The sequence below is a fragment of the Crinia signifera genome, chromosome 2, assembly GCF_055691185.1.
Source record: "Crinia signifera chromosome 2, ASM5569118v1, whole genome shotgun sequence".
Lineage (NCBI taxonomy): Eukaryota > Metazoa > Chordata > Amphibia > Anura > Myobatrachidae > Crinia > Crinia signifera.
Window position 1 is genome coordinate 64,303,519 of NC_139218.1, and position 23,115 is coordinate 64,326,633.

The following is a 23,115-nucleotide window of genomic DNA, read 5'->3' on the forward strand; positions in this document are numbered from 1 at the left end:
GAGGTGACTTGCACATCTCCATCTGGTGTTAAACTACAAGCCATAGCTTCCCCTAGAGGCCACAGGTTCTTCTCTCTGGGGCTTTGCCACTGAAGAGCAGATCTGCAAACTGTCACCGGGTATTACGTACAACATACTGCAGATGCTGGTGCATGGATGTTTTTCCTTCTCGAATATTATAAACTGCTTTACTGCAAAACAACATATGTCAGTATGTAGTAACTGCCTTTATTTGAATTATTTTTATAAAAACAACAGCATTGTCATTCACCGAAGAACAGACTGCATAAACTTCTTCTACAGCCTAACGCATCCTTTCACTTGCCGGTTCTGTTTGTAGTAAAATTGTTCTATAAGCAAAATGTGATTATAGTATTATAAGGTACAAAGTAAACAGAAGTGTGGAAATATTAATATATACTGTATTTGCTGGCGTATAAGACTACTTTTTTTCCCCTGAGGGTCACTTATATAACAAACTATATTTTGAGTGGAAATGTTGGGGGGTCGTCTTATACGCCCAGTCGTCTTATACGCTGGCAAATATGGTATTTATTTTCCACTTGGGACTGGGTTATGACATCACTGTGACAGATCTAACGCATGCACTGTCCAATCACCCTTAATACCACATTTGTAATGGGTTGGTATTGCTCTGCTGCTTAGTGTGCGGAAATGATGATTGACAGATTGATCATTAATTGTTCAATGCTTTAGTGACAAATACACATATACAAATTGCAATACAGTTTACAGGTAAAAATTATACATATAGTGAGAAACACAATGCAATGGCGGTGGGAGAAAAGTCCAGATGGGATATTTTAATCGGTAATGTTCAGATATCCTGTGGGAGTGTAGGGCTGATTCACCCTCAGGTGGTACGGCTGCAGCGTCCAGCTAAACTGTACCTCCTTGGTGCTTGCGGTGTTGGTGCGCTTGCTGGTCGTGCCTTGAGGATGCTTTCAAGGACAGGAGGACTAAACCCTGGACCACCGGACCGGACATCAAAATCTGCATACCGGGGCTTGTAGTTTCCGGTCCGGGGGGTGTCTTGTCCGGGGGGGAGGGGATGTCCCTGTGATAGCTATCATCAGGGACATGAGGAAGTGGAGATTGCAGCCTCCCCGTGTGGTCCGGACCATCCGGTTTTTCCTACATGCCCGGACCATACAGGGAGGCTTTATTCTCCCCCTCCTTCACTCCCAGGTGTCACAGACAGGCCCCCCCGGACAGGACACCCCCCGGACCGGACGCTACAAGCTCCGGACTGCAGATTTTGGTGTCTGGTCCAGCGATCCGGGGGTCTTGTCCTGGTCTGGTTTTTACCCATACCCTGATATTAGGGGGGGAGTGGATAGAGATAGTGGCAGGTCTGGAGGCACTCTGGCCCCCAGCCGTATAATTACTGATTACTGATTAATAACGATTATCCAACAACCGCACGTGTGCACGGATCGTAGTGTGCATGTGACAGCTGTCAGTGCAAACAGATTCAGCAATGGATTGTCATCAATGGCCATTTGCAACTTGATTGACAGGTGGCCTGCATTTGTGGGCATCACGCCCTGCAGCTGGGAGAGAGAGAGACACTGATGTCACCAGCGATTCTGATCTCCCCACAGTCTACGCAGCACTGTGTAACTCTAGATTTACTTGGCAGCTATGAACAGGTGGAAATCCATTCTACGATGAGTGATTGCACATGTATTTCCCCAATGTGCACAGCTGCAAATGCACTCACAGTCATTCATTTACCTTATCGATGAGTTTTGAACATTCGCAGCCCAGCGATCATATCTGAATCAGGCCCCCAGTAACACACAGATATACAGGTGACATATATCAAGTTAAAGAGTGGTCTCCTGGGACGTCCTAGTCACATTGCATTGCTTCTAAAATGTATTATCATCAAAAGCAGCTAAATAAAAGTCTTCCGGGATCTGCAGTCCCGAGGGCAGTTGTTTGGCAGGATTGCAATACGTGTATGAGGACACATCTTCCAGCAATCAGTCTGGTTTTGACTTCACAAAAACTGCTACTTCCTCAAGTCAAAAGTCTTCGCAACTCAGTCATTTTGACAAATTATGGTACTTCATCTTTGCGACCACCGCTTACGCTACAGAACTTAAATGCTGCTAAGCATCATCGTCCCCTCGCTAGGCTTCACTTGCCACAACTTTACTAAAGGTACTGTAATAGATGGTAATGTGGACACAGGAGGGTGGCGTAGACCCAGCAGATTTGTAATGGTTCCCTCACCAAAAATCCTTATCTATCGGTTAAGTAGCGGCTATCATAACTGGTGTAGCGATGGCCACAAAGATGAGGAAGTACCCAAATTACTCTTCATTACATTTTCCCTGGGGCACTTATTATGTGTTTTAGCACCCCCTAAACCCCACAGCAACTAGATTTTCCCAGGACTAGATTAACAATGGGCACATGGGACTACATCTCTGGGCCTCCAAATACATTTTCTATAGTCACACATTTAAGACGACATTGGGGCATACTTACCGACATCTTTATTCTCCTCTCCGCGAGAAGCCCGGAGATTAAACTCTCAGCGGCATTTCAGGGGATGGGGACAGAGTCATCAAGTCCCACCCACATTACAGTAAATGCCATGATCTGTTTGTCTACGTGGAGGGGACTGGGCTAAATTAACACGATTTGTTTCATTTTGGCACCAAAAACCATTAATGCTGGTATTTGACTGGTGGACTCAGGCATTAATAAACTTTTAGGAGGGTGTTGGGGGGTTTGCCACCCTTGCTTGGGGTAGGCAAACATGCATTGGAGCATCTATTGCAGGGGTGTACATGTCCCCATGGCATTGACCGCACAAGCTTGACCCACATCACTTCTTTCAGCATCTCACAATAGGCGCTTGATTATTTTCAACCACAGGCCTGGGTAAGTCACTCACAATGTAATCATGCATAAAGAAATATTCTACTCTACAGGTGTGCATAAGAAAAATAAGAACTTATACTGAAATTGGCTTTCACTATGCCATATGTTTTATACTTTCATATGTATAAATGACTGTGCAGTAAATAATTAGAGAATGATCACAGGGAGATCGTGTACTTCGAAATAGCCAACAGCTTCCATTTGGCAGTCATTTAATAATCGGCAACGATGACTTACATAAAACTTTCAACAAGAAAGTATATTAAATTATACCTTAGTAATTCCCTCATCCAAGTCGTGAACTCTTCATGCTGGGAATACAGTGTATCAGCGCTTGATGGATTCCAGCGGAAGATCTTGCTTTATACATCAACTGTACACTGTGCAGATTGAATTGAGGAAGTGGGTTCTGTGCATGTTTCTCATTAATCTTTGCCTTGTGTTAGCAAAACAAATGCTTCTGAATAATGCTTTGTATCCACCTTAAGTTTACACGCTTTGATTTGTGGCTGCACAATAGGACCTCTGCACTTAGGCAGAAAGATATATTGTTCAAATAAAGATTACAGCACATTTTATAGCAGGAAATAAAGAATCGCTTTCCTGCAAAACATGAAACGTTGCAAAAGTAGAATGACTCCTATTCTTCAAAGTACAAATAAATCGCATTAAATCTGAGAATCATAACAGAATAATATAGCATTACTCTGTTCTAAATATAATCTACATTTCTATTATCTGTGTGACAAAAATTAAGTTTTGTCTCCTAATTTTTGATCTTTATTTTTGCCTCTAATAAGAGTGGGACTCATATGGGCCAGATTATAGAGGGGGTGGTCACCCAGGTACCCACACACGTATGCCCTCCATGGGGTTGGTCTGACCCTGCATCTGTTCCTAGGCGGCATCTGCCATGACTCTGTGTCCTTTTTGCTCTGTGCATACAGAGCAGTGCGGCTCCAAGTCCCCTCATCAGCATCACATGACACATTATGTATTGGTTACGCTGATAATGGGACTCAGGAGCCATTCTGTAGTCACTTTACATATAGAACACACAGAGGCAGAAGGATTGAGGAGAAGTTGGCCACAGGAGGCAAATACTTGGGGCACTGGGGGGGGGGGGGGTGTTTGTCAGTTGTATACATACAGTAAGTTTCTGCAGGCCCATTTGACAGCACCAACTGGGCTTGATTAATGATCCAGCTGCCCTAGGCTAATACAGAAGTGGCTGACCTTTCCCCAGCACCAAATTTTTTTGCTCATATTCATCTAAAAACCAGTAACAGGCTCGGAGCCTTAGCTCCATTCATATTTACACTTACCGTCCTAGCAGTGCCGGCAATGGCGGCAGTGGCATCAATCACTACCTCAGCGGCGTATTGATGCAGGTAATCTCCTCTTCCCGGTGTCTCTACCTCGCTGACACCAGCAATCCCAGCAGGCATTGCTGCTCCCTCATTTCCTGGGGTGAGATCACATGAGACCTTGCTTGCCCCCAACTGTACCAGGTAGGGCTCCCATCCCAGTGCAATCTATTGTGCTGGCAATGAGCCCCCCTCACACCCTGGACCCAGTGCTCCAGGCTGCATCCTAATCAAAAAGAAGAAAGCAGATATTATTACTAATACCCCTTTTTCACTAGCCTAAATATCCCAGGTTTTTGCACGGGAGCGCGCAAAACCCGGGATTTTAGGCAGGTGGAAACGCTCCCTGTAGAAATAACCCAGGTTGTGAGACCCGGCATTTCTACCCAGGTAGCGACCAGTGTTGAACACATTTTCAACCTGGGTCACTGTGTAGTGTAAACAGGTAACCGGGGGTCAATGCGACTCAGGTCCCGTTCACTACAGTGCAAGAGCCGGCGCTGGGAGATGCTTTCATCTCCCAGCGCCTCCCCAACCCCCCCTCCCGAGGACGTCACCCACCCGGCATTATACCGGGTGGGGACTCTAGTGTGAATGGGTTTGCAAGCCGGGTCGCACCCAGGTTGTAGCCGGCTACAAAATCCCGGGTGTGACCCGGCTTGCAGATGAATAAGGGGTATTAGTGTATGTCGTTGTGAATTATATATATATATTAATTAATCTTTATAAACGTACAGTAATTATGCGTAATTATTGCATGTATTTTAAATAAAAATAAAAATGTCACTGTCAATCTGCTTTCTTATTTTTGTTGTTTCAAAATATAAGGGTTGAGCATTCCCCTAATTAACTAATTAATTAAATTCACTAAACAATCTGCAGCCTAATCAGCCTATTGGTGAATCAGGCCCTGAGCACCAATTAATGAACTTGGTAAGCCATTGTACCATTTAGCTGTAAACAATGCTCCCCAATCAGCTGGGCCTCCCCATACTTGCAAGATGCAGTGGGCATGCGCACCGCATATGTTCAGTGATCATTGGCTACTCTGCAAAGTGGTGATAACCGACTCGACCAACTGTACCCACCACCCGTAGGACACTGAGACCCATGGTAGGGACAGCATTTCTCTATAGCAATGTCATTCCATTTGCTCATACAGTATGTTTGTGCAATGTAAATTGGCCTTATAAAATACACAGACTCTTTAAGATATTGGGGCAGATCTATTAAGCCTTAACAACAGATAAATGCAACGGTGATAAAGAGAGATAAACGTCCAGCCAATCAGCTCCTTACTGATTTTTTTCAAACATAGCCTGTAACATGGCAGTTAGCAGGTGATTGGCTGGACGTTTATCTCTCCTTATAACCCTTGCATTTATCTCTTGTCATATATTGGCCTCTATTCTACCAATGTAAGTGTCTGGTTTTAATGGACAGTGGCCAAGCATATACATATACATTCCCACGTGCTTGAATTAGATATCAAGAACAGAAATACACAAAAAGGTATTATATAACATAATGACTTACATTGCTATAGACACTTTGATGGCTATGTCAAAGATACGAAGCTACTTTAGATAGCTACAATCCTTACAGCATTTTCAATCACTCGTCTAGAAAGTTAAGGTTTGGTATTGAAAATCTTCCTTCCCTGCCCTTAGTGTAAAAGGCTCCATTACACCGTATGCAGGCCAAAGACCTCATCTTCCAAAGCACAACATGTAGCCTTTTATTTGTATCTATATCTGGAGAAAGGTTACATTTGTTCTATGAGATTCCTTGATTATTTTCTAATAACCCTTCTGTTGTTTTTACCACTTACCATTAATATCACTGCAATACAACGTGATGCTTGAATGTCTATAATATATAAATATAATCTGCAAGTGATGAGATCTCATGTCAATTCTAATCAATACTTCAGTGTTACTGTATGATTGTACTGTGTATACTAAAGATTACGATCTGTTCTCTCATGGCTTTATAGGGTCACAGAACTATATTGTAAAAGAGTATAAATGCACCCATCAGCCACCTCCTGTGCCCACCAGTCCCATTCCACTTACAAATATAGAATGTAGACAGGTGAAAAAGTCTACATGACTTTTGGCCAACAGGTTGCGAGATCGACATGGGTTTTTTCACTACATTCTATATGTCGGTATTTTGACCTTGTCGGGATGTTAAATGTTGGTATTTTGACCTTGTCGGGATTTTGACCTTGTCAGGGTTTTAAATGTCGGGATTTTGACCTTGTCGGGATTTTGACCGTTGGTCAATGGTTGTCGGTATTGTGACCGATGGGATTTCGACGTCGGGATTTTGACTGCATCCCGGTGGACGATGAGCTTGGCAATTACAGGTTAATGCCCAAAACTGTAAAATCATGCACTTGGGTCTCAAAAATCCAAAAGCTAAATATAGTATTAATGGCATTATATTGGAAACTACTGAGAAGGAAAGGGATCTAGGAGTCATTATTTCAGGTGACTTAAAAAGCAATGAGGAAGGCAATTCAGATGCAGATTCAGTTGCATAGCGAGAGGAATAAGCAGCAAAAAGAATATAAATACACTAGAGACAGTATAAAGAAGGACAACTAAAATGGAACATGGCCTACGTCCAAAACTTACCCAGAAAGACTAAAATATCTCAATACAGTATGTATAGTTTGTAGCAGAGAAGGGAAGGCGAACATGTAAGAAACTTTGTAATATATCCAGGGTTTTCACAAGGTCCAGGAGGGAAACATTCTTCAAATGAAGGGAAGTAGTAGAACACAAGACTATGCACTGAAACTGGAGGGAGGGAGGTTCAGGGGAAATCTAAGAAGAAATTACTTTACAGAAAAGGAAGAGGACAAGTATTATAGCCTCCGATCAGATGTGGTAGCGGCTAAGACAGTAGAATAATTTAAACATGCATGGGATACTATTAGTTTTTTACATCACTAGGTTAAATGCATCTGCCCCCTAGAGTTAGTTTTCAGTATTTACTTCGGCCAGAGGTGGCACTGTTACATTATATTTCTTATTGCTTCCTTTCTAATTTAACTAATAAGTAAAAGTAAAGAGTTATAAGTAAAAGTACGCATGTGATATTGATCAAATTAAGTGTTTGAAGACCACTAAAATATATCAAAATATCTTTCTTAAGTTGCTAACTTACAAAAGATTTATCACCCATGTGAAAAAAGTATATTGTACTGTTAAATCCTACTTCTTTCTAATTAGGAGATGCTTATCTTTATGTTCTCTTCAAAGATAGTCAGGTTTAAAGTAGGAATGTAATTACTCATTAATTGATGTCTTTTCATTTGCATAGATAGTATATAGATATTTTAGTATAATATATTTCAGCATTTAATTATATAGGCAACCTTTTAACTTATTTTAAGTGGTGTTCAGAATTAATTTGTTGCAATCACTGTAATATATTATTAAAATAATATTACAGTTATTATTAATCAAAATAAATTTTGTCCACAGTTAACAATATTAACTGTATTATATGTCATGTTACTGTATTTGTCTTGAAAAGTACAATAAATGCAATTAAAAAAACTACCATATTGTATATATTTCTCTGACAAAGAGCAATGACCTCAATATTAAATACAAATATTGAATGACAGTGAGCAACAGACTACCTTCTGGGAGAAGATAGTTGGTGAAAGATTAGAGAGTATCAACTGGGAAATTCCATTGGTACCAAAATCACCTATTTACAGTGATATACTCCATCCAACATACAATTGCCACTATACTATGAGCAAATCATCATAACCCGATCACAATAAACCTCATATAAAAAACTATTCAAATAGTTTAAGTGTTATCTTGTGCAAGATATCCTCGATTAATCAACCCAATTTCAAATTTGGTAACAGAATCACCATTCATGCGACACATAACTATGTACAAGCAAACAATATTTTATAAAATCAGTTTCCAGAATTAACTCTAGATTTTCACAATTTTATTGAAAGATGGGGATATCTGGAGATGTATCTAGATACATTTCATAATTTTTGTAAACTGAGCACATTTTTTGAACATACTCATCAAGTGGGTAATGAGTAATATGTATATTTCTTGTAATGTTTTACAACATATTTAAGGACAAATTGCATATTTTGGAACATAGACAATATAAATAATAGGTTTCAAGGGTACTTGTGTAATATCTGGTCGCTCGATTTTTTGATCGGGTCGGGAAAATCGCATTGCATTGCATCGCATGCAACCAAATCGCATGCGATGCGATGGACGCGATTTTCCATTGGATTCAATGTTAAATGGACCATTTAACATTGAATCCAATGAAAAATCGCGTCCATCGCATCGCATGCGATTTAGTTGCATGCGATGCGATTTTCCCGAAAATCGCGTCGCATCGCATCTAATTGTATGCCTTAAGTTAAGGCATACAATCAAACACATTGGGCGCCCAGATATTACACAAGTACCGTTTCAAGCACTAAAAAAGTCCTCAAATCCAACGGTGTTTATATAATGGGAAAAAAAGACACCGATAGGGTTTATCCAAATAAACAGGTCTCACAGTGGTGCAATCCTCAGCCAATTTGGAATATGTAAAAAAGAAAATGCTAAATAGTGCATAACTTTTAAAACATACGATTTTAACACAGATATACACTTACAATACGTGATAAACTGATCAGGTTATTGTGTCTCCCTGGACTACTGTCCGGGGCCTAGGAGACAGCACCTTTGCTAACCCAAGGCACCTGCATGCGGCTTACAGGATAAAGCCAGTAGAGTTGCTCAGAGTATTCTTTGGTAGCTCTGGCCATGCACCCTGAAGCCTGTAAAGTTGCTCCAAGTAGTGGTCTTCATCTTGATTATGGTGACTCCACCCTCTCGGTACAACATGAAGTTACATGTTTGGGGATGAGGTGGTCACGGATAGAAAATGGCATTGCTCCAGTTCTGTGTACAGACATGGTAGATGTGCATATGTGATATAAATGGATATTTCCCCGCTTTTCACACTTTTCTTTTGGCAGGAATGGGTACAAAGGGAGACTTCGATCATGTTTAGTGCACTTGCTGCAAGACTTCTTTAGGAAGTGCAGAGGATTTTTGCAAAAACCAATTGAATTATACCCTTGGACCACTTACGTCTGCTGATTACTACCTTTAATAATTCCCTGGGTAACCTAGTATTTCATTCTCTAAAGCATATGCTGCACAGTAAGTCATGTCCATCAAAGATTACATTTTATACAGTTTACATGATGAAGGACAAAAATGTGATGAAATATCAGATATTTGGCTCTCATATATTTCAAGAGACAAATCTAGTTCTTAGCAGCTTCCTCAACAACTTGCAATTTATTAAGAGATAAATGACAGGACATGTCTATATTTCACACTCCATCAAGCCTTCTTTCCCATTTTCCTATTATGCTATTTTTAGTAATAATAATAATAATAAAATTGGGAAAGATTTTTTTTTTAAATGCAATGTAACTTATTCTGATCTGATCACCATACCTGTTGTTGTTACATGTAGGTTTATCTTTATCAAATGTTAGGATGAAAGGAAAACATATAAAATAATCTAAAGAAAAATATCTCTTTGGGGCCAAACACACTGTGCAATATAGTATACAATAGTAACAATTTAGTTCAGTTCAGTATGATATTGTACAATGTGTACACACAATGGGTCCTATTCTAGTGTAATCGATTTTAAGTGACTGCGCATGCACATAGTCATGTATGTGCACGTGCAGCGGCTATGGGCGAGCGGCCGGGTGCTCGCATGCAACAGTGCGGCTGTGTGGTTTATTTAAAAAAAAAATGAAACCTTCTGTTAGCCCAATCACTTTGGAACCAGCTGCAGTAACAGTGGAATTACATTACCACTGTTCCTATTGTCATGGATGCATCAGGTGTTCAGATAATTCCACAATACAGATTTCCATCAGTAAAATACAGTATAGATATATTTATGGGAAATGAGGACACATGACAGCATAAAGCAAACACCAAATGAACATATACTGTAGCTAGATGGCTTTGGATTGTAAGATACCTGTATACTGCTGACACTTCCTCTTCTGCTGCTGTTCTGACTCTCCTCGGGTGTCTTGGCACTGTAACACAGAGCATCAAACCCCAGTATACCTCCCACGCAGTCTCCAATCAGGCATACCTACAAAGACAAAAAGGTGCTTAATGCCAGAAAAATAACATGTAAATATGCAGTAAGGGGAGGGGTCAGGCTGGAGAGGCACTCTCTCCTCTCTGCATCCCCTGCAGCTGCACTCTGTGGCTGCCGGCTGCTGCTTCACCTGTCACACTGCATGACAGACAGCAATATGAAGCTCCATCCCGGCTTCCAAGTTCCCAACCCCTGGTAAAAGCAGCAGCAAGGCCTTAAAGGGGGGTGGAGCTACACTGAACAAAGGGGCGGGGCTACAGGGGAGCAGGACTGATGAAAAGAAGGAGAGAATGAGCAGCCAGCCGGAATAAAATAAAGTGTGAGAAAGACTATTACTGTCGGAAACTGGTGTGGGTGTAATGTATAAGCAGCGCTACTACTGTCGGTAACTGGTGAGGGAATTATATATAAGCAGCGCAGTGCTTCTAGTGCGAAGGCACCGGTGCCGCTGTCTGGACGCTGACATTATTCAGATGGTGATGCCCTTTCCCTGTTTTCTTCAGTGGTGGTGTGTAGCAGCAGGGCCAGCAACAGAAATATACACAGATATCTCTGGGGCCCCCCACCCCCTCAAATGCTATCACACCGACACACTCCCTCATCCCACGGCTTGTACTCTATCACACATGCATTCCCTTACCCTGTGGCCTGCCCTCTATAACACCAATGCCCTCCCTTACCCTGCGGTCTGCGCTATAGCAAACTGATGCACTCCTTTACCATGTGGCCTGTGCTCTATCACACCAACGCCCTCCCTCACCCTGCGGCATGCGTTCTATCACACTGTTGCACTCCCTCACCATGCAACCTGCTTTTTCTTACAATGATACTCTCCCTCACCATGTGACCTGCATTTTATCACACTGATGCCCTTCCTCACCCTGCAGCCATTTTTGGAGGGATGTAGGGTCTCTGTTATGCTGCCAGAGACTATGCACCTCCGCAGCGCTGCGACCCCCCCCCCTTATTAATGCCGTAAAAAATGAATTGCCGTTAAAGTGCTGTGGAATTAATGCAATAATAATGCTTTAATGCACCCAGCACTAATATATAGAAAGATAAAGTATAGAGGTGCGCTGGTGGAAGTTTCACCCAAACTGTATATATCCACACATGTAAAGCAATATATTACATTTTTTTATTTCATACAGTAATAAAAACAATTCATGCAGATGTTCGCATCACAATTCGATATAAGATACCACTTCCAACAGATTTATCTGAAAAACTCTATGAGTTTCTTCCGAAAGACCCTACGCGTTTCGTCCCGAAGGGATTTCCTGAGGGGTAACGGGGTATCAATCGAAAAATGTGTTCTATCACGAATGGTAGGTGGACCAAAAATGGATCAGACACCCTAGAAATGGGTGTGAGCTGACAGGAGCTGCAGCAGAAGGGGGCTGCAGGCTTAAATGCATTGATCAATTCATGAACCAAATCTCCACTATTTATTATCAGTTAATTTAGTGTGTGCAGAGCCCCAACAATGTCTGTTTAAACAATGTGGTCACAAGCCATAGGGCACTCCAAAACTAGGAAAGGTGAGTGCCGATGTTAAGTGTACAGTATATATTGTTTATTAGATTAATTTTTTAAATTAGTCTTATTGTGGTCACATTCTCTCATGCACCCTGCTTTAAGATTCCATAGCTTATGTTGACCATTTCCCTAGATGATTTGTGACAGGTGTGTTGGTAGCTGCTCACCTATAAAAGCAAAGTGTGCTGTGAGCTTCAGACCAGATAGCATGCCTTGAATCAAACATTGATGTGATAGCTATGTATATTGTAGCCATTTTCAGCGATAGTATTAGGACCTGCAGAAAAGTGGGGTCCCGTGAAGGGGGCTGCAGGCTTAAATGCATTGATCAATTCATGAACCAAATCTCCACTATTTATTATCAGTTAATTTAGTGTGTGCAGAGCCCCTACAATGTCTGTTTAAACAATGTGGTCACAAGCCATAGGGCACCCCAAAACTAGGAAAGGTGAGTGCCGATGTTAAGTGTGTATATATATATATATATATATATATATATATATATATATATATATATAAAACTACTGTCTACATACAAACGCTTATATATCCGAAACCCCCCCTTGAAAATCCTGCATTTGCCCCTGTTATTGTTACGTGTACAGAGTTTGCTACAGCAGGCCTTTTTAATATTGACATACAGGTATAGAATCTTCCTGCATTTTTTGTCCGTGTAAATATAGAAATCCCCTCAAACACACAGTCCTAGTGAGTACTAGAGTACTTTAGTGAGTATAAGGGGCCTAGTGTAGTGATGCTGTTTGTACTGTTTATGATCAGACCATCAGTACAATTCAGCTGCTTCTATTTAGCAGCCTGCACTACATATACATTGACAAATTGTGGCAGTGTAGTCAGATGTCTTGTTATAGTTTTCATTCGAACTGCAGTATAGGAGAAATAAATGTTCCCATTGGACTCATAAGGTGGTAACAGATGGATGTGGGGTTGTTTGTATTCAATAGCATTTTACAGAAAAACATGGTTTTCACAGTTTATTTATTAGCAGTTTCGTATACAACGTAGCATATACCATTGTGCTTAAAAATGGTACACAGTGATACAAAAAAATGGGTAACAGGCAGACATAGAGGTACCATGTTTCCCCGATAATAAGACCTACCCCGAAAATATGTAACGCATAGTAAATGAGCGGGTCCCAGCCCCATGCATATGTAATGAGCCGGCCCTGTTTATTACATACACACGGGGCAGGGACCCGCTCATTCAATATGCACTGCACTGGGTCCACGCTCATTATGTATGTACAGAGTGGGAGCAGCTCAGCACTCACTGCTACCTGGGACGCCTGTCAATTCAGCCACCACAGAACCCACTGGCTCTGCTCCCCCAAGCCTCCGCAGGGTCTGCCACATATGTAGCTACGCCACTGCCCCCTCCAATTAGTAAGATGTGAGGGGATGCACGTAAACATGTCCCCTCACATGCGGCCGAAAGGGAGAAAAATCATTATCCTATCATCAAATGATTTCTCTCCCCTTCAGAAATAAAAGTCAGCCTGAACTGACTTCTTCGGAGTCCGCCGAAGTGGGGGTGGGCGCTGATTTTTTGTGAGGCCCTAAGAATTTGTTTCAGCAAATGATTGACTAGGCCTTTAACCAGTTAGATGGAGGGGTGTGTTCTTCCTGATAATCTGCCTTGTACACCACAGATGTAGTGTGATTAGATTTTTACACTTGTTCTAGCGTGAAGGTATACTGTACTCTTTAACCCCTTCCCGACATATGACGTACATGTACGTCATATGTCGGTTGCGGGGGAATCAAGCCAGCTCACGGAGTGAGCTGGCTTGAAAGAGAGCAGGTAATGGCTGTATATTACAGCCAGGTACCTGCTCTCACGGCCACGAGCGGCGAGTTCGCCGATCGTGGCCGTTTAACCCTTTAAGCACCGCGGGCAAAGCGCCCGCAGTGCTTAAATAGCTGATCGGAGGGGGGGCGCCCCCCTCCGGCGCCGATCGGGGCCCCCCGCGGCGAGATCGGAGGGTGCCGATCGGTTGCTATGGCAGCCAGGGGTCTAATGTAGACCCCTGTGCTGGCCATGTCAGCATTCCTATTACATCCTAAAAAGTTACGCTTATTTGAACGCGAGGAGGAAAAAAAAAAAAAAAGTTGACAAAAAACGCCCCGTCGGGAAAGGGTTAACATGCTTAAAATATAGAATAAGCATAATACAGTATAGAAAACAATGAGGTGCTATATACAAAAGCTTATCAAAAAATGCAGAGAGCATGGAGGTACTAAAGGGATATGGGTGGGGGCCTCTCAATCCATGCAGGGAAGTAAGTTCCAAAAAGTCAGAGCTGCATGGCTAAAAGGTTGACCCCCAGATAAATTAGGGAAGATTCTCGGTACTGCTAAAAATCCTTAACCTATAGAGCTGGGCAGTATACAATCAGAAGCTGCTTCAGGTACTTTGGGCCCTGGCTGTGTAAGGCTTTAAAAAGTCAGTAAACCAATCTGAAAGCAATTTGCAACCTTATAGGTAGCCAGGAAAGGGAGTAGAGAATGGATATTATGATGCTGGAGCCAGTGGCGTAGCTACGTTTTGGGCGCCCCCCCGCCATTAGGGGGGGGGGGGGGCACCCATACCCACCCCCCGCCGCTGCCCCGCCGCCTATGCTAACCCCCTCCCCCGCAGTCTTACCTATCGCGCTGGTCCCGGCGGCTCCGTCCGTTCATCTGCTGAGGACCACCACAAAATGGCCGCCCCCGTACAGCAGACAGTTTCAGAGAACTGTTTGCTATATGGGGGCGGCCATTTTGTTGTGGTCCTCATCAGAAGAACGGAGCCGCCGGGACCAGCAAGATACGTAAGTCTGCGGGGGATTGGGGGGGTAACTATAGCACCGCAGCCCCAGGCGCCCCCACATGCACAGCGCCCCCCCGCGGTGGTGGGGGCTGCGGTGCTATAGTTACGCCCCTGGCTGGAGCATTGGTTATAACAGCATGGCAGCTGAGTTTTGCTGGGAGACCAAGGCAGACGGCATTGAGATGATACAAATGCATGTATGCCTTTTGGCAGATCTTCAGAGGAAATTAAGTGCTTGATTCTGGATATGTTCCTTAGATGACAGAATGGGGATTTCATTGTGGCTAAATTTGATATTTTAGTCACTATCCAGCCACTATCCAGCCAATATCCAGGAAAATGCCCATATTTTCCAGATTTGTACATGTACATGATCCATATTTTGACATTCTAAACCCACAAGTCGTTGGCTGGTTATATTGCAGTCTTGTCCTTAGCTGTTGAGATCTTATTATAAGGACCTCTCTTTTATCAGGATTCAGTCACTGCCAACTGGCACTCATCCACTCCTGGAGCTCAGCTAGACTGCCATTTGGGGTTGTTATTGGAATCTCCATACCCCATAGCAAATTACAGGATACAGTTGTATTTTAACTGCATAGTAGTGGTAGACCAGGTCATGGTGCCTTATTATTTCACCCAGTGGTAGCATGTATAGTTAAAACAAATTGGGGGATAGTATAGAACCTTGTGAAACACCATTAATGTTTATAAATATTATTATTAATAATAATCATAAAAATAATAATCTAGTTTTCAGTCTAATTTGTCTAAATAAATTTGACCATAAACTTAAATTACAACTCTTATTGTTTGTGTCATCTGTTATTACATAAGATATGATATAGTATTAAGTAACGTCTATGTGAAGAATGTAACTCATAGGTTTTTTAATAATGCTGTATTTCCAGTTGGAGGAATATTGGCATCACATTTTGAATGTAAAACTATTGCTCTGATAAATGTAATGAGTTACCCCCCTCTTACATTTATCTGACTAATAAAGTGAGCAATATTTAGTGAGCTGGGAGAAGCTGCTATATGCCACCATTAAAACTGATGTATAATATGTAGGCAAATTTCAGTGAAGTTACCAGCGGCGTAGCTATGTTTTGGGCGCCCCCCCGCCGTTAGGGGGGGCGCCCCCCGCCGCCCATTCAAACCCCCCCAATCCCCCGCAGCCTTACCTTTCGCGCTGGTCCCGGCTTCTCCGTTCTTCTGCTGAGGACCACCACAAAATGGCTGCCCCCATACAGCAGACAGTTTCAGAGAACTATGTGCTATATGGGGGTGGCCATTTTGTGGTGGTTCTCAGCAGAAGAACGGAGCCGCCGGGACCAGCAAAATAGGTAAGCCTGCGGGGGATTGGGGGGAGGTGTAACTATAGCACCGCAGCCCCCGGCGCCCCCATATGCACAGCGCCCCCCGCGGTGGCGGGGGCTGCGGTGCTATAGTTACGCCAGTGGAAGTTACAGTATGTTCATATCGACTATTTTCATTTTTAGAAATTTTAGTAAATTTACCCCTAATTCTTGAGGGGACAGCAGACATTATTTTATTTGTTATTCCTAGTAGTCTAGTGCACATGCGCAGGTCTCCAGGGAAATGGCACGATGGCCATTTTCTTAGTGATTTTCCTGATGCATATGCAGAGAATGCCAGTAAAATGGCTGCCACACCATTTTCCTGGTGATTTGTGTGGCACTGCTACCACCAGCAGGATGTTCATTTACTCATTACAAAGTGGGGTGTGGCCTAACACTGTACACAGGAATGACCACTATACCCGCCAGCTCCAATTGATTGTCCAGAAGTGCCATGTTTCCAGTGATGTAATAAAAAATAAGTTTCAACACAGGAGCTAGCGAAGACTCACTTTGCATGTGCCCTCTTTCCAAAGTTATCATCAGAAAGGTGACATGGTGGGATGAGCATGGGGGAGCCTTCTGGTGGGCATTCACACTACACAAGCCCCCCATTCCTTATGTATTAATATGCATGCCCCTGTTATGTTTGGACTTTTTATTCTCTATCTTACAATGACATGGGCCTATGCACAGTATTCCATATTCCTCTTTGGCTCATTATTATACAACAACTTATATGAAACTTGTGGACTAAATATAGACAACATAAAGGTAATATGCTGAGTTGTAAATTATACTAGAACAATGTATTTTTTGATAGTGTATATGATTTGTGAGTTACAATACAGGTGCTAATCTGATTGTTACCTCAAGTACATGCCAATGGATTTAATACCCTTAAATTAGACGTGTGTGCCCAGTAAACATATAAATAGTTTTTAGGACGCAGCTTTCATTTGTACTCTCCAGGTTTCATATATAGACTGTGAGTTTAGGAATCTACAGTAACCTGAATACTAATGTCTGCTGTTCCATCAAGTATTAGAGGTACATTTACTAAAGCTTCTAAAAATGAATTAGGGGTGATATTGCCCATATTAACCAATCAGATTGGTTCTATCGTTTCTCTACTGCAGGCATGTCCAAACGATAGCCGTCCAGCTGTTGTGAAACTACAAGTCCCATCATGCCTTGCCACAGTTTTGCTATTACTGAATGCTAAAACTATGGCAAGGCATGCTGGGATGTGTTGTTTCACAAAACCTGGAGGGCCACAGTTTGGACATGCCTGCTCTACTGCATCATAGAAAAATGATACAATATCATGGTCAATTCTCTTAAGAAGAAGATGATTTTTAATTATGTTTGCATAATACCATTTTTAATTGGTGTAATGTTTCTTGGCCTGATCTTGCTATTCAGTACTCGTGGCAGGCCCACAGCAAATTGCCTATTACAGCAGCAGTTTAAAGCCAGAGCTGCCTCAGAAATTCTGATACCATCCAAAATAAATGACATTATTGTTATTAAACAAACAGATTATAGCGTGGGCGATGTGGGTGTTCTCCAGCGTAATTGCAGATTTATTGAGGGGCCGATGCTCGCTCATTTACCAGGAGGGTGAAATTGGCCATATTTCTTCCCATTTAATCCCATTAAGGTCCACATTTCCCTGTCAGATGCACAGACTAAACATTATAAACACAAAGCCGCTTCTCTTGTAATAAATTCTCACGAATGGCTGTCCCATGCTGCACGCCTGACAGAAAGTATAACTGCCTGCAACACGGAAAGCAATTATCAGCAAGAAATGATAAGTAGTTCAATGCTGAGGAAGAGCGTGGTACATTAATGCATGAGCCTCCCAGAACAACACACACAGGTTTAATAAAATGGTTTTGTAGATTCAATGTTGCATTGATATATCTATACTAACTATATAATCATCTATATATATATATATATATATATATATATATATGTCTAGTGTCTGATATATATGTCTAGTGTCTATGTGTCATGAAACACTGCCATCTGTTGGCAGCAAGTGAAACTACATCTCTTTCTATCTCTTGCGAATGGATGTTACACTGCAATATCCATTCACAGGGCAGCGGGAACCTCCCACATCTTTTGATGGTCACCGAAATGTAGCTCTTAGTAACCTTACTTATGCGTGCATGCTGGGGAGGAAATGGGTGGTCAGCTGACCGCCCCCCCCCCCGCCCGCATCACAGCTTCATTAGCATGAGAACGCCCAGCATTCTCATAGAAATGTCTGGGCGTTCCCTTATCCTAATGAGGCTGCCTGGCGCCCCTCTTTGCTCCCCGCCCACTGTGTTGGGTGCATGCAGCCAGCAAACAGAGTGCGTATGCACATGCGCAGAAATGCACATTAGTAAAACATCAGTCCCCATTCGAACGGAGCGCTGGCGCGAACGGACCTGAATAAGGCCCTATGTCTGTCTTTATAGAGCTGTTTTCTGTCCAACTTTCTAACTCAGATACCATTACATCCGCCGAGTTGTACGGTTAAACCTCTGGAACCTACTTTTTACCAGCTGCTCTTATTAGGAGCCAAAAACCTCAGACTGTTAATGAAGCTGGACACCATTACATTGGCTCGCTTTGCAACATGTCTGGCATTTGCAGGGAAAAAGATCAGACATTTCACAAAAACGGTCCAAAATTGGCTCCCATTACATTCTGGCCATGATCGGCAGATACGCTAAGTGGATCTAAACCTTTTCGTATAGGATATTAATGAGATAATAACTACAAATATTTATGAAATGGTCCAATGTGTATTTACTTAAATATTACAGTAAAATGGTCAGAGAAAAACAGCATCACAGCATTGTATGTATTATGACATAATATAAAATCAAAGCTGGCGCTTATTGTATCCTGGCTTGGAGAAGAAAAAATTGAACTTTTTTTTTTAAAATATACTAAAAAAAACTATTTTGTACTTTTAAGGATATCAGAGTGCGCTGGGTGCTGAGTATTTACAAAGTCATTCTGCCAACTCTGCATGACCAAGCTGAAAATGATCCTTGCTCTTGTACCAGAAATGTCTGCCAATACAAGTTCTAATGAGAATGTATTCCATAGTGTTTCTGCTCTTACTGTGAGGAAACTTTTCAAAGCTGAAGATGAAACTTCTATTCTGCCAAATGCAAAGGTGACCTTGTGTTCTTTGTGAAGATGTACTATTGTATAGGCTGCTATACACCAGCTTTTTTGTACTGGCCACAAATATAAAAAATGTAATCATACTATCCCTTAAATCCTTCATGACTCCATGGGCAAAATCTAATAGATGGAGAGAATCAGAAAGTAAGAGATTTGGGGAGAGGTTTCCATTTGTTTTAAAGCGGCAATCATTTACATCACAAAAACAACTTGGTTTTGCAGTGTAAATGATTGCCGCTTTAAAATAATGCAAAAACTCTCCCCAAATCTCTCATTTTCTGATTCTCACACCCTATTACATTTGGCCCCATGTGTTTTAGCTGATATGACCAAACTGATTTTGGTATTTTTCTCTGCAAATCAAATTCAGCAACAATCATTTTTTATTTTATTTTTCCTAAGGCATATAATCATAAAAATCTTCACACAATGCAACTTCCCACCTGTTGGGTTGTGTTCCTATGATTACCAAAGGGCAGTTTATTTTTCATTTTATAATATTCTTATTACTGTTATTGCAGTAGGAACACGTGAGTTCAATTTGCAATTTTACTTTTTTATATCTGTTTCAATTTATGCTTTTTTTCTAGCACTTTCTAAATATAATGATAACTGAATACCAAATAAATGCTAGTCACAGTGCTAGAATTTACACCTATATAGGTTGTCACTATATAGGTGTAAACTATACAGGGCCTTAACTGAATACCAAGAATAAATGTTTATGTTTATTTATTACATACTTTTTTTACAAAAATGTTGATTTTTTTTTGGTATGAATTTTATTAAAGCCATCTATGCAAAATTTTAAGAAATATAATTATAAAAAAATATCAAATGGAATAATTCATATGCCAACTCTTTTTTTTTTATACAATCCTTAAAATTCTAAATGGTAAATTTACTAAAGTGTCTAAAAATAAAAAGCTGTGATTTTGCCTATAGGAACCAATCAGATTCTGTCTATCATTTTCTAGGAAGCAATAGAAAAATGATAGACAGAATCTGATATCAAGTGCACAGAATCATGACATGAGGTGTGCGCATGAAAGAGGATTGCATGCAGTGCTTGGTTCATGAGCAATATGTATTGCACTATATACTGTATAAACACTTGTTTTTGGTATATTTCCAACAATAGGAGAGAGAAGAAGACTTTTTGGGTGACACTCTTTGTTATACAGTAAATGTGTGTATACTAAAATATAACTTTTAGTAAATGCTTTCAAATATTGTGTCCTAAGGCCCCCCATACACTAGTATGAGCTACACAAGCATTTATTCAGGGGACTTAAAGGCAGGTAGGCAAAGTAACAAAGCAATGAAGAAGTCAAGTCAGATGCTTGGTTGCATAGGGAGAGGCATCAGCATTAGAAAGAAAGAAGTAATAATGCCACTGTATAGGTCATTGGTACGACCTCACCTAGAGTATTGTGTTCAGTTCTGGAGGCCATATCTCCAGAAGGATATAAACACATTAGAGACTGTACAAAGAAGGGCAACTAAAATGGTGCATGGCCTACATCACAAAACGTACCAGGAAAGACTAAGAGATCTTAATATGTATACTTTAGAGCAGAGAAGGGAAAGGGGGGACATGATAGAAACTTTCAAATATATCAAGGGCTTTAACAAGGTACAGGTGGGAGACATTCTTCACAGGAAGAGGAGCAACAGAACACGAGGACATGCACTGAAACTAGAGGGAGGAAGATTCAGGGGAAATGTGAGGAAGAATTACTTCACAGAAAGAGTAGTAGATAAGTGGAATAGCCTACCATCAGAGGTGGTAGAGGCAAATACAGTAGTACAATTTAAACATGCTTGGGATAGGCAGATTGATATCCTTACAAAAAAATAAATAATGATCACATATGGTTTGAGGTAACATGTTTAAAAAAGGGGCAGACTAGGTGGGCCAAGTGGTTCTTATCTGCTGTCAAATTCTCTATGTTTCTATGTATCGCATGCCCTACTTCTTGAAATGACCTGGCAGCTCTCTGGTGACTGGATGTGGTTACTTTGCATATGATGTATCGTACGTGATCCCATTCACTGGCCATCATATTTATCTGATGGATCTGAGACATATCACCTAATTTTACTCCTGGAAGCCTTGGTAAGTTAACATTTCTGTAAGTTAACAAGTTATAAGAGTAGAAAGGTGAAACAAGGGGCCAAATGTAATAGGAAGTGAGAATAAGAAGGTGAGAGATTTTGGTTTTCCCATTTTTTAAAAGCAGCAATCATTTACACTGCAAAACCAGATTGATTTTGCCATGTAATTGATTGCTGCTTAAAAAAAAGGGAAAACTCTCCCAAAATCTTTCACTTTCTGATTTGTCTGCGATTCAAGTAAAAATCTGTGCGTGTGATGTCACCAAATGATGTCACTGTGCCTTGGCAGTTGTGGATATGTTAAATAAGCTTTGAAGTGCTCAAACCAACATATCTCAAGAGCGTTCTTCAGAAAAAGTCAAAATTGTATTAGTTTATTGATTACTGTACCAGTTATGGAATATTTCTTTCTATATCCATTTCACTTATCATGTATTTGTAAAATGTGATTGTCATTGTATTTACTGTATTAAAATGTAGGTCACTTAGTAGTATTATAGAAAGGAAAAAAAAGCCCAGAAGAGCGCTGCTCTTTTAGTTTAGATACAGTAAGTATAGCTCAAGATACTGTAAGTATAGCTAAATATAAGTATGGTAGAGATTGGTACAACAGCAAATCCCTATCCAGTGCGAGCGGTAATAGGTAAGTATATGGTAGGTTGTAGACAGACAGGAGCCATCTGCCAAAAGATGTATCAGAACGATCTTGAATAGGAGCAAGAGTTGATTTTAAGAGGTAGGTCAAAAAAGTTAGGTCAAAGAGTAACTACACTATATGATTTAATGTGGGATATTGGTAATTTTGACCTTTTTACATGATCATCATATACTGTAGTGTGTCCAATCCATCATTCCTAGAGTTGGCCCACTACGTGTGCTGCATGTCCAATGGGACGATTCCACGGCTAATGTGGTCTTTGTACATATACCAGCGTACAGCAGACCATTAAATGTGTATGGCAGAAGCAATGTAACATTGAATGTGGTAGAATATGTTGAGTTGAGATTTGGTTATTGGTGATGCTGTAGGTGAGGAAGACAAATTAGAATAGGATTCTGCATATGGAACCAGGGTAGGGATTTGTAGAGCAGTGCGCTGGATGTCAAATATCATTCATACTGAATCTCATTAAATTAGGAGTTCAAGTTGAGCAGGCAGGTAATGAGAATACCATATTGGAGGGGAGACTACTGTAATTAAGGCAGAAGATGATGAGAAAATGGACAAGATTTTAAACCAATATTTTAACCTGGAGAAAAGATGTAGAGATATAGGGTATTCAATCACCGGCAACCATCTCCCCACGGGAAAGATGGCCGCCGGGCCCTATTCAATGCTGTCTTCCCTGACAGCATTGAGCAGGGTTTCTCAGCAGAACGAGCCTGACTTCAGAAGCTTTCAGGCTCGTTCTACCGAGAACGGCCGGGAATTGACTAGGTGCCAGCTGCAGCTCGCCTCTTCCCAGCCGCAACTCATGGCCACGCCCCCTTCTCGTCCCACTGCAAGCTGGACATTGAATCCCGCCTGCATGTTCTCGGTGGAGCTGACCGAGAATGGGACAGGGTCATGGCGGTCG

At 41.4% G+C, this 23,115-nt stretch overlaps 1 protein-coding gene across 3 annotated transcripts in view; it reads right to left on the reverse strand.

The window, feature by feature from the left end:
- Positions 1–23,115, reverse strand: part of PITPNM3 (PITPNM family member 3) — a 497,692-nt gene that overhangs the window by 110,677 nt on the left and 363,900 nt on the right. For all 3 annotated transcript variants that reach the window (XR_014470310.1, XR_014470311.1, XM_083172255.1), the window contains exon 7: positions 10,359–10,478. Coding sequence is in view for 1 of the 3 variants with exons in the window: in XM_083172255.1 (XP_083028381.1) it covers positions 10,359–10,478 (120 nt within the window). In the remaining 2 variants the exon portion in view is untranslated. The remainder of the gene's footprint in view (positions 1–10,358; positions 10,479–23,115) is intronic.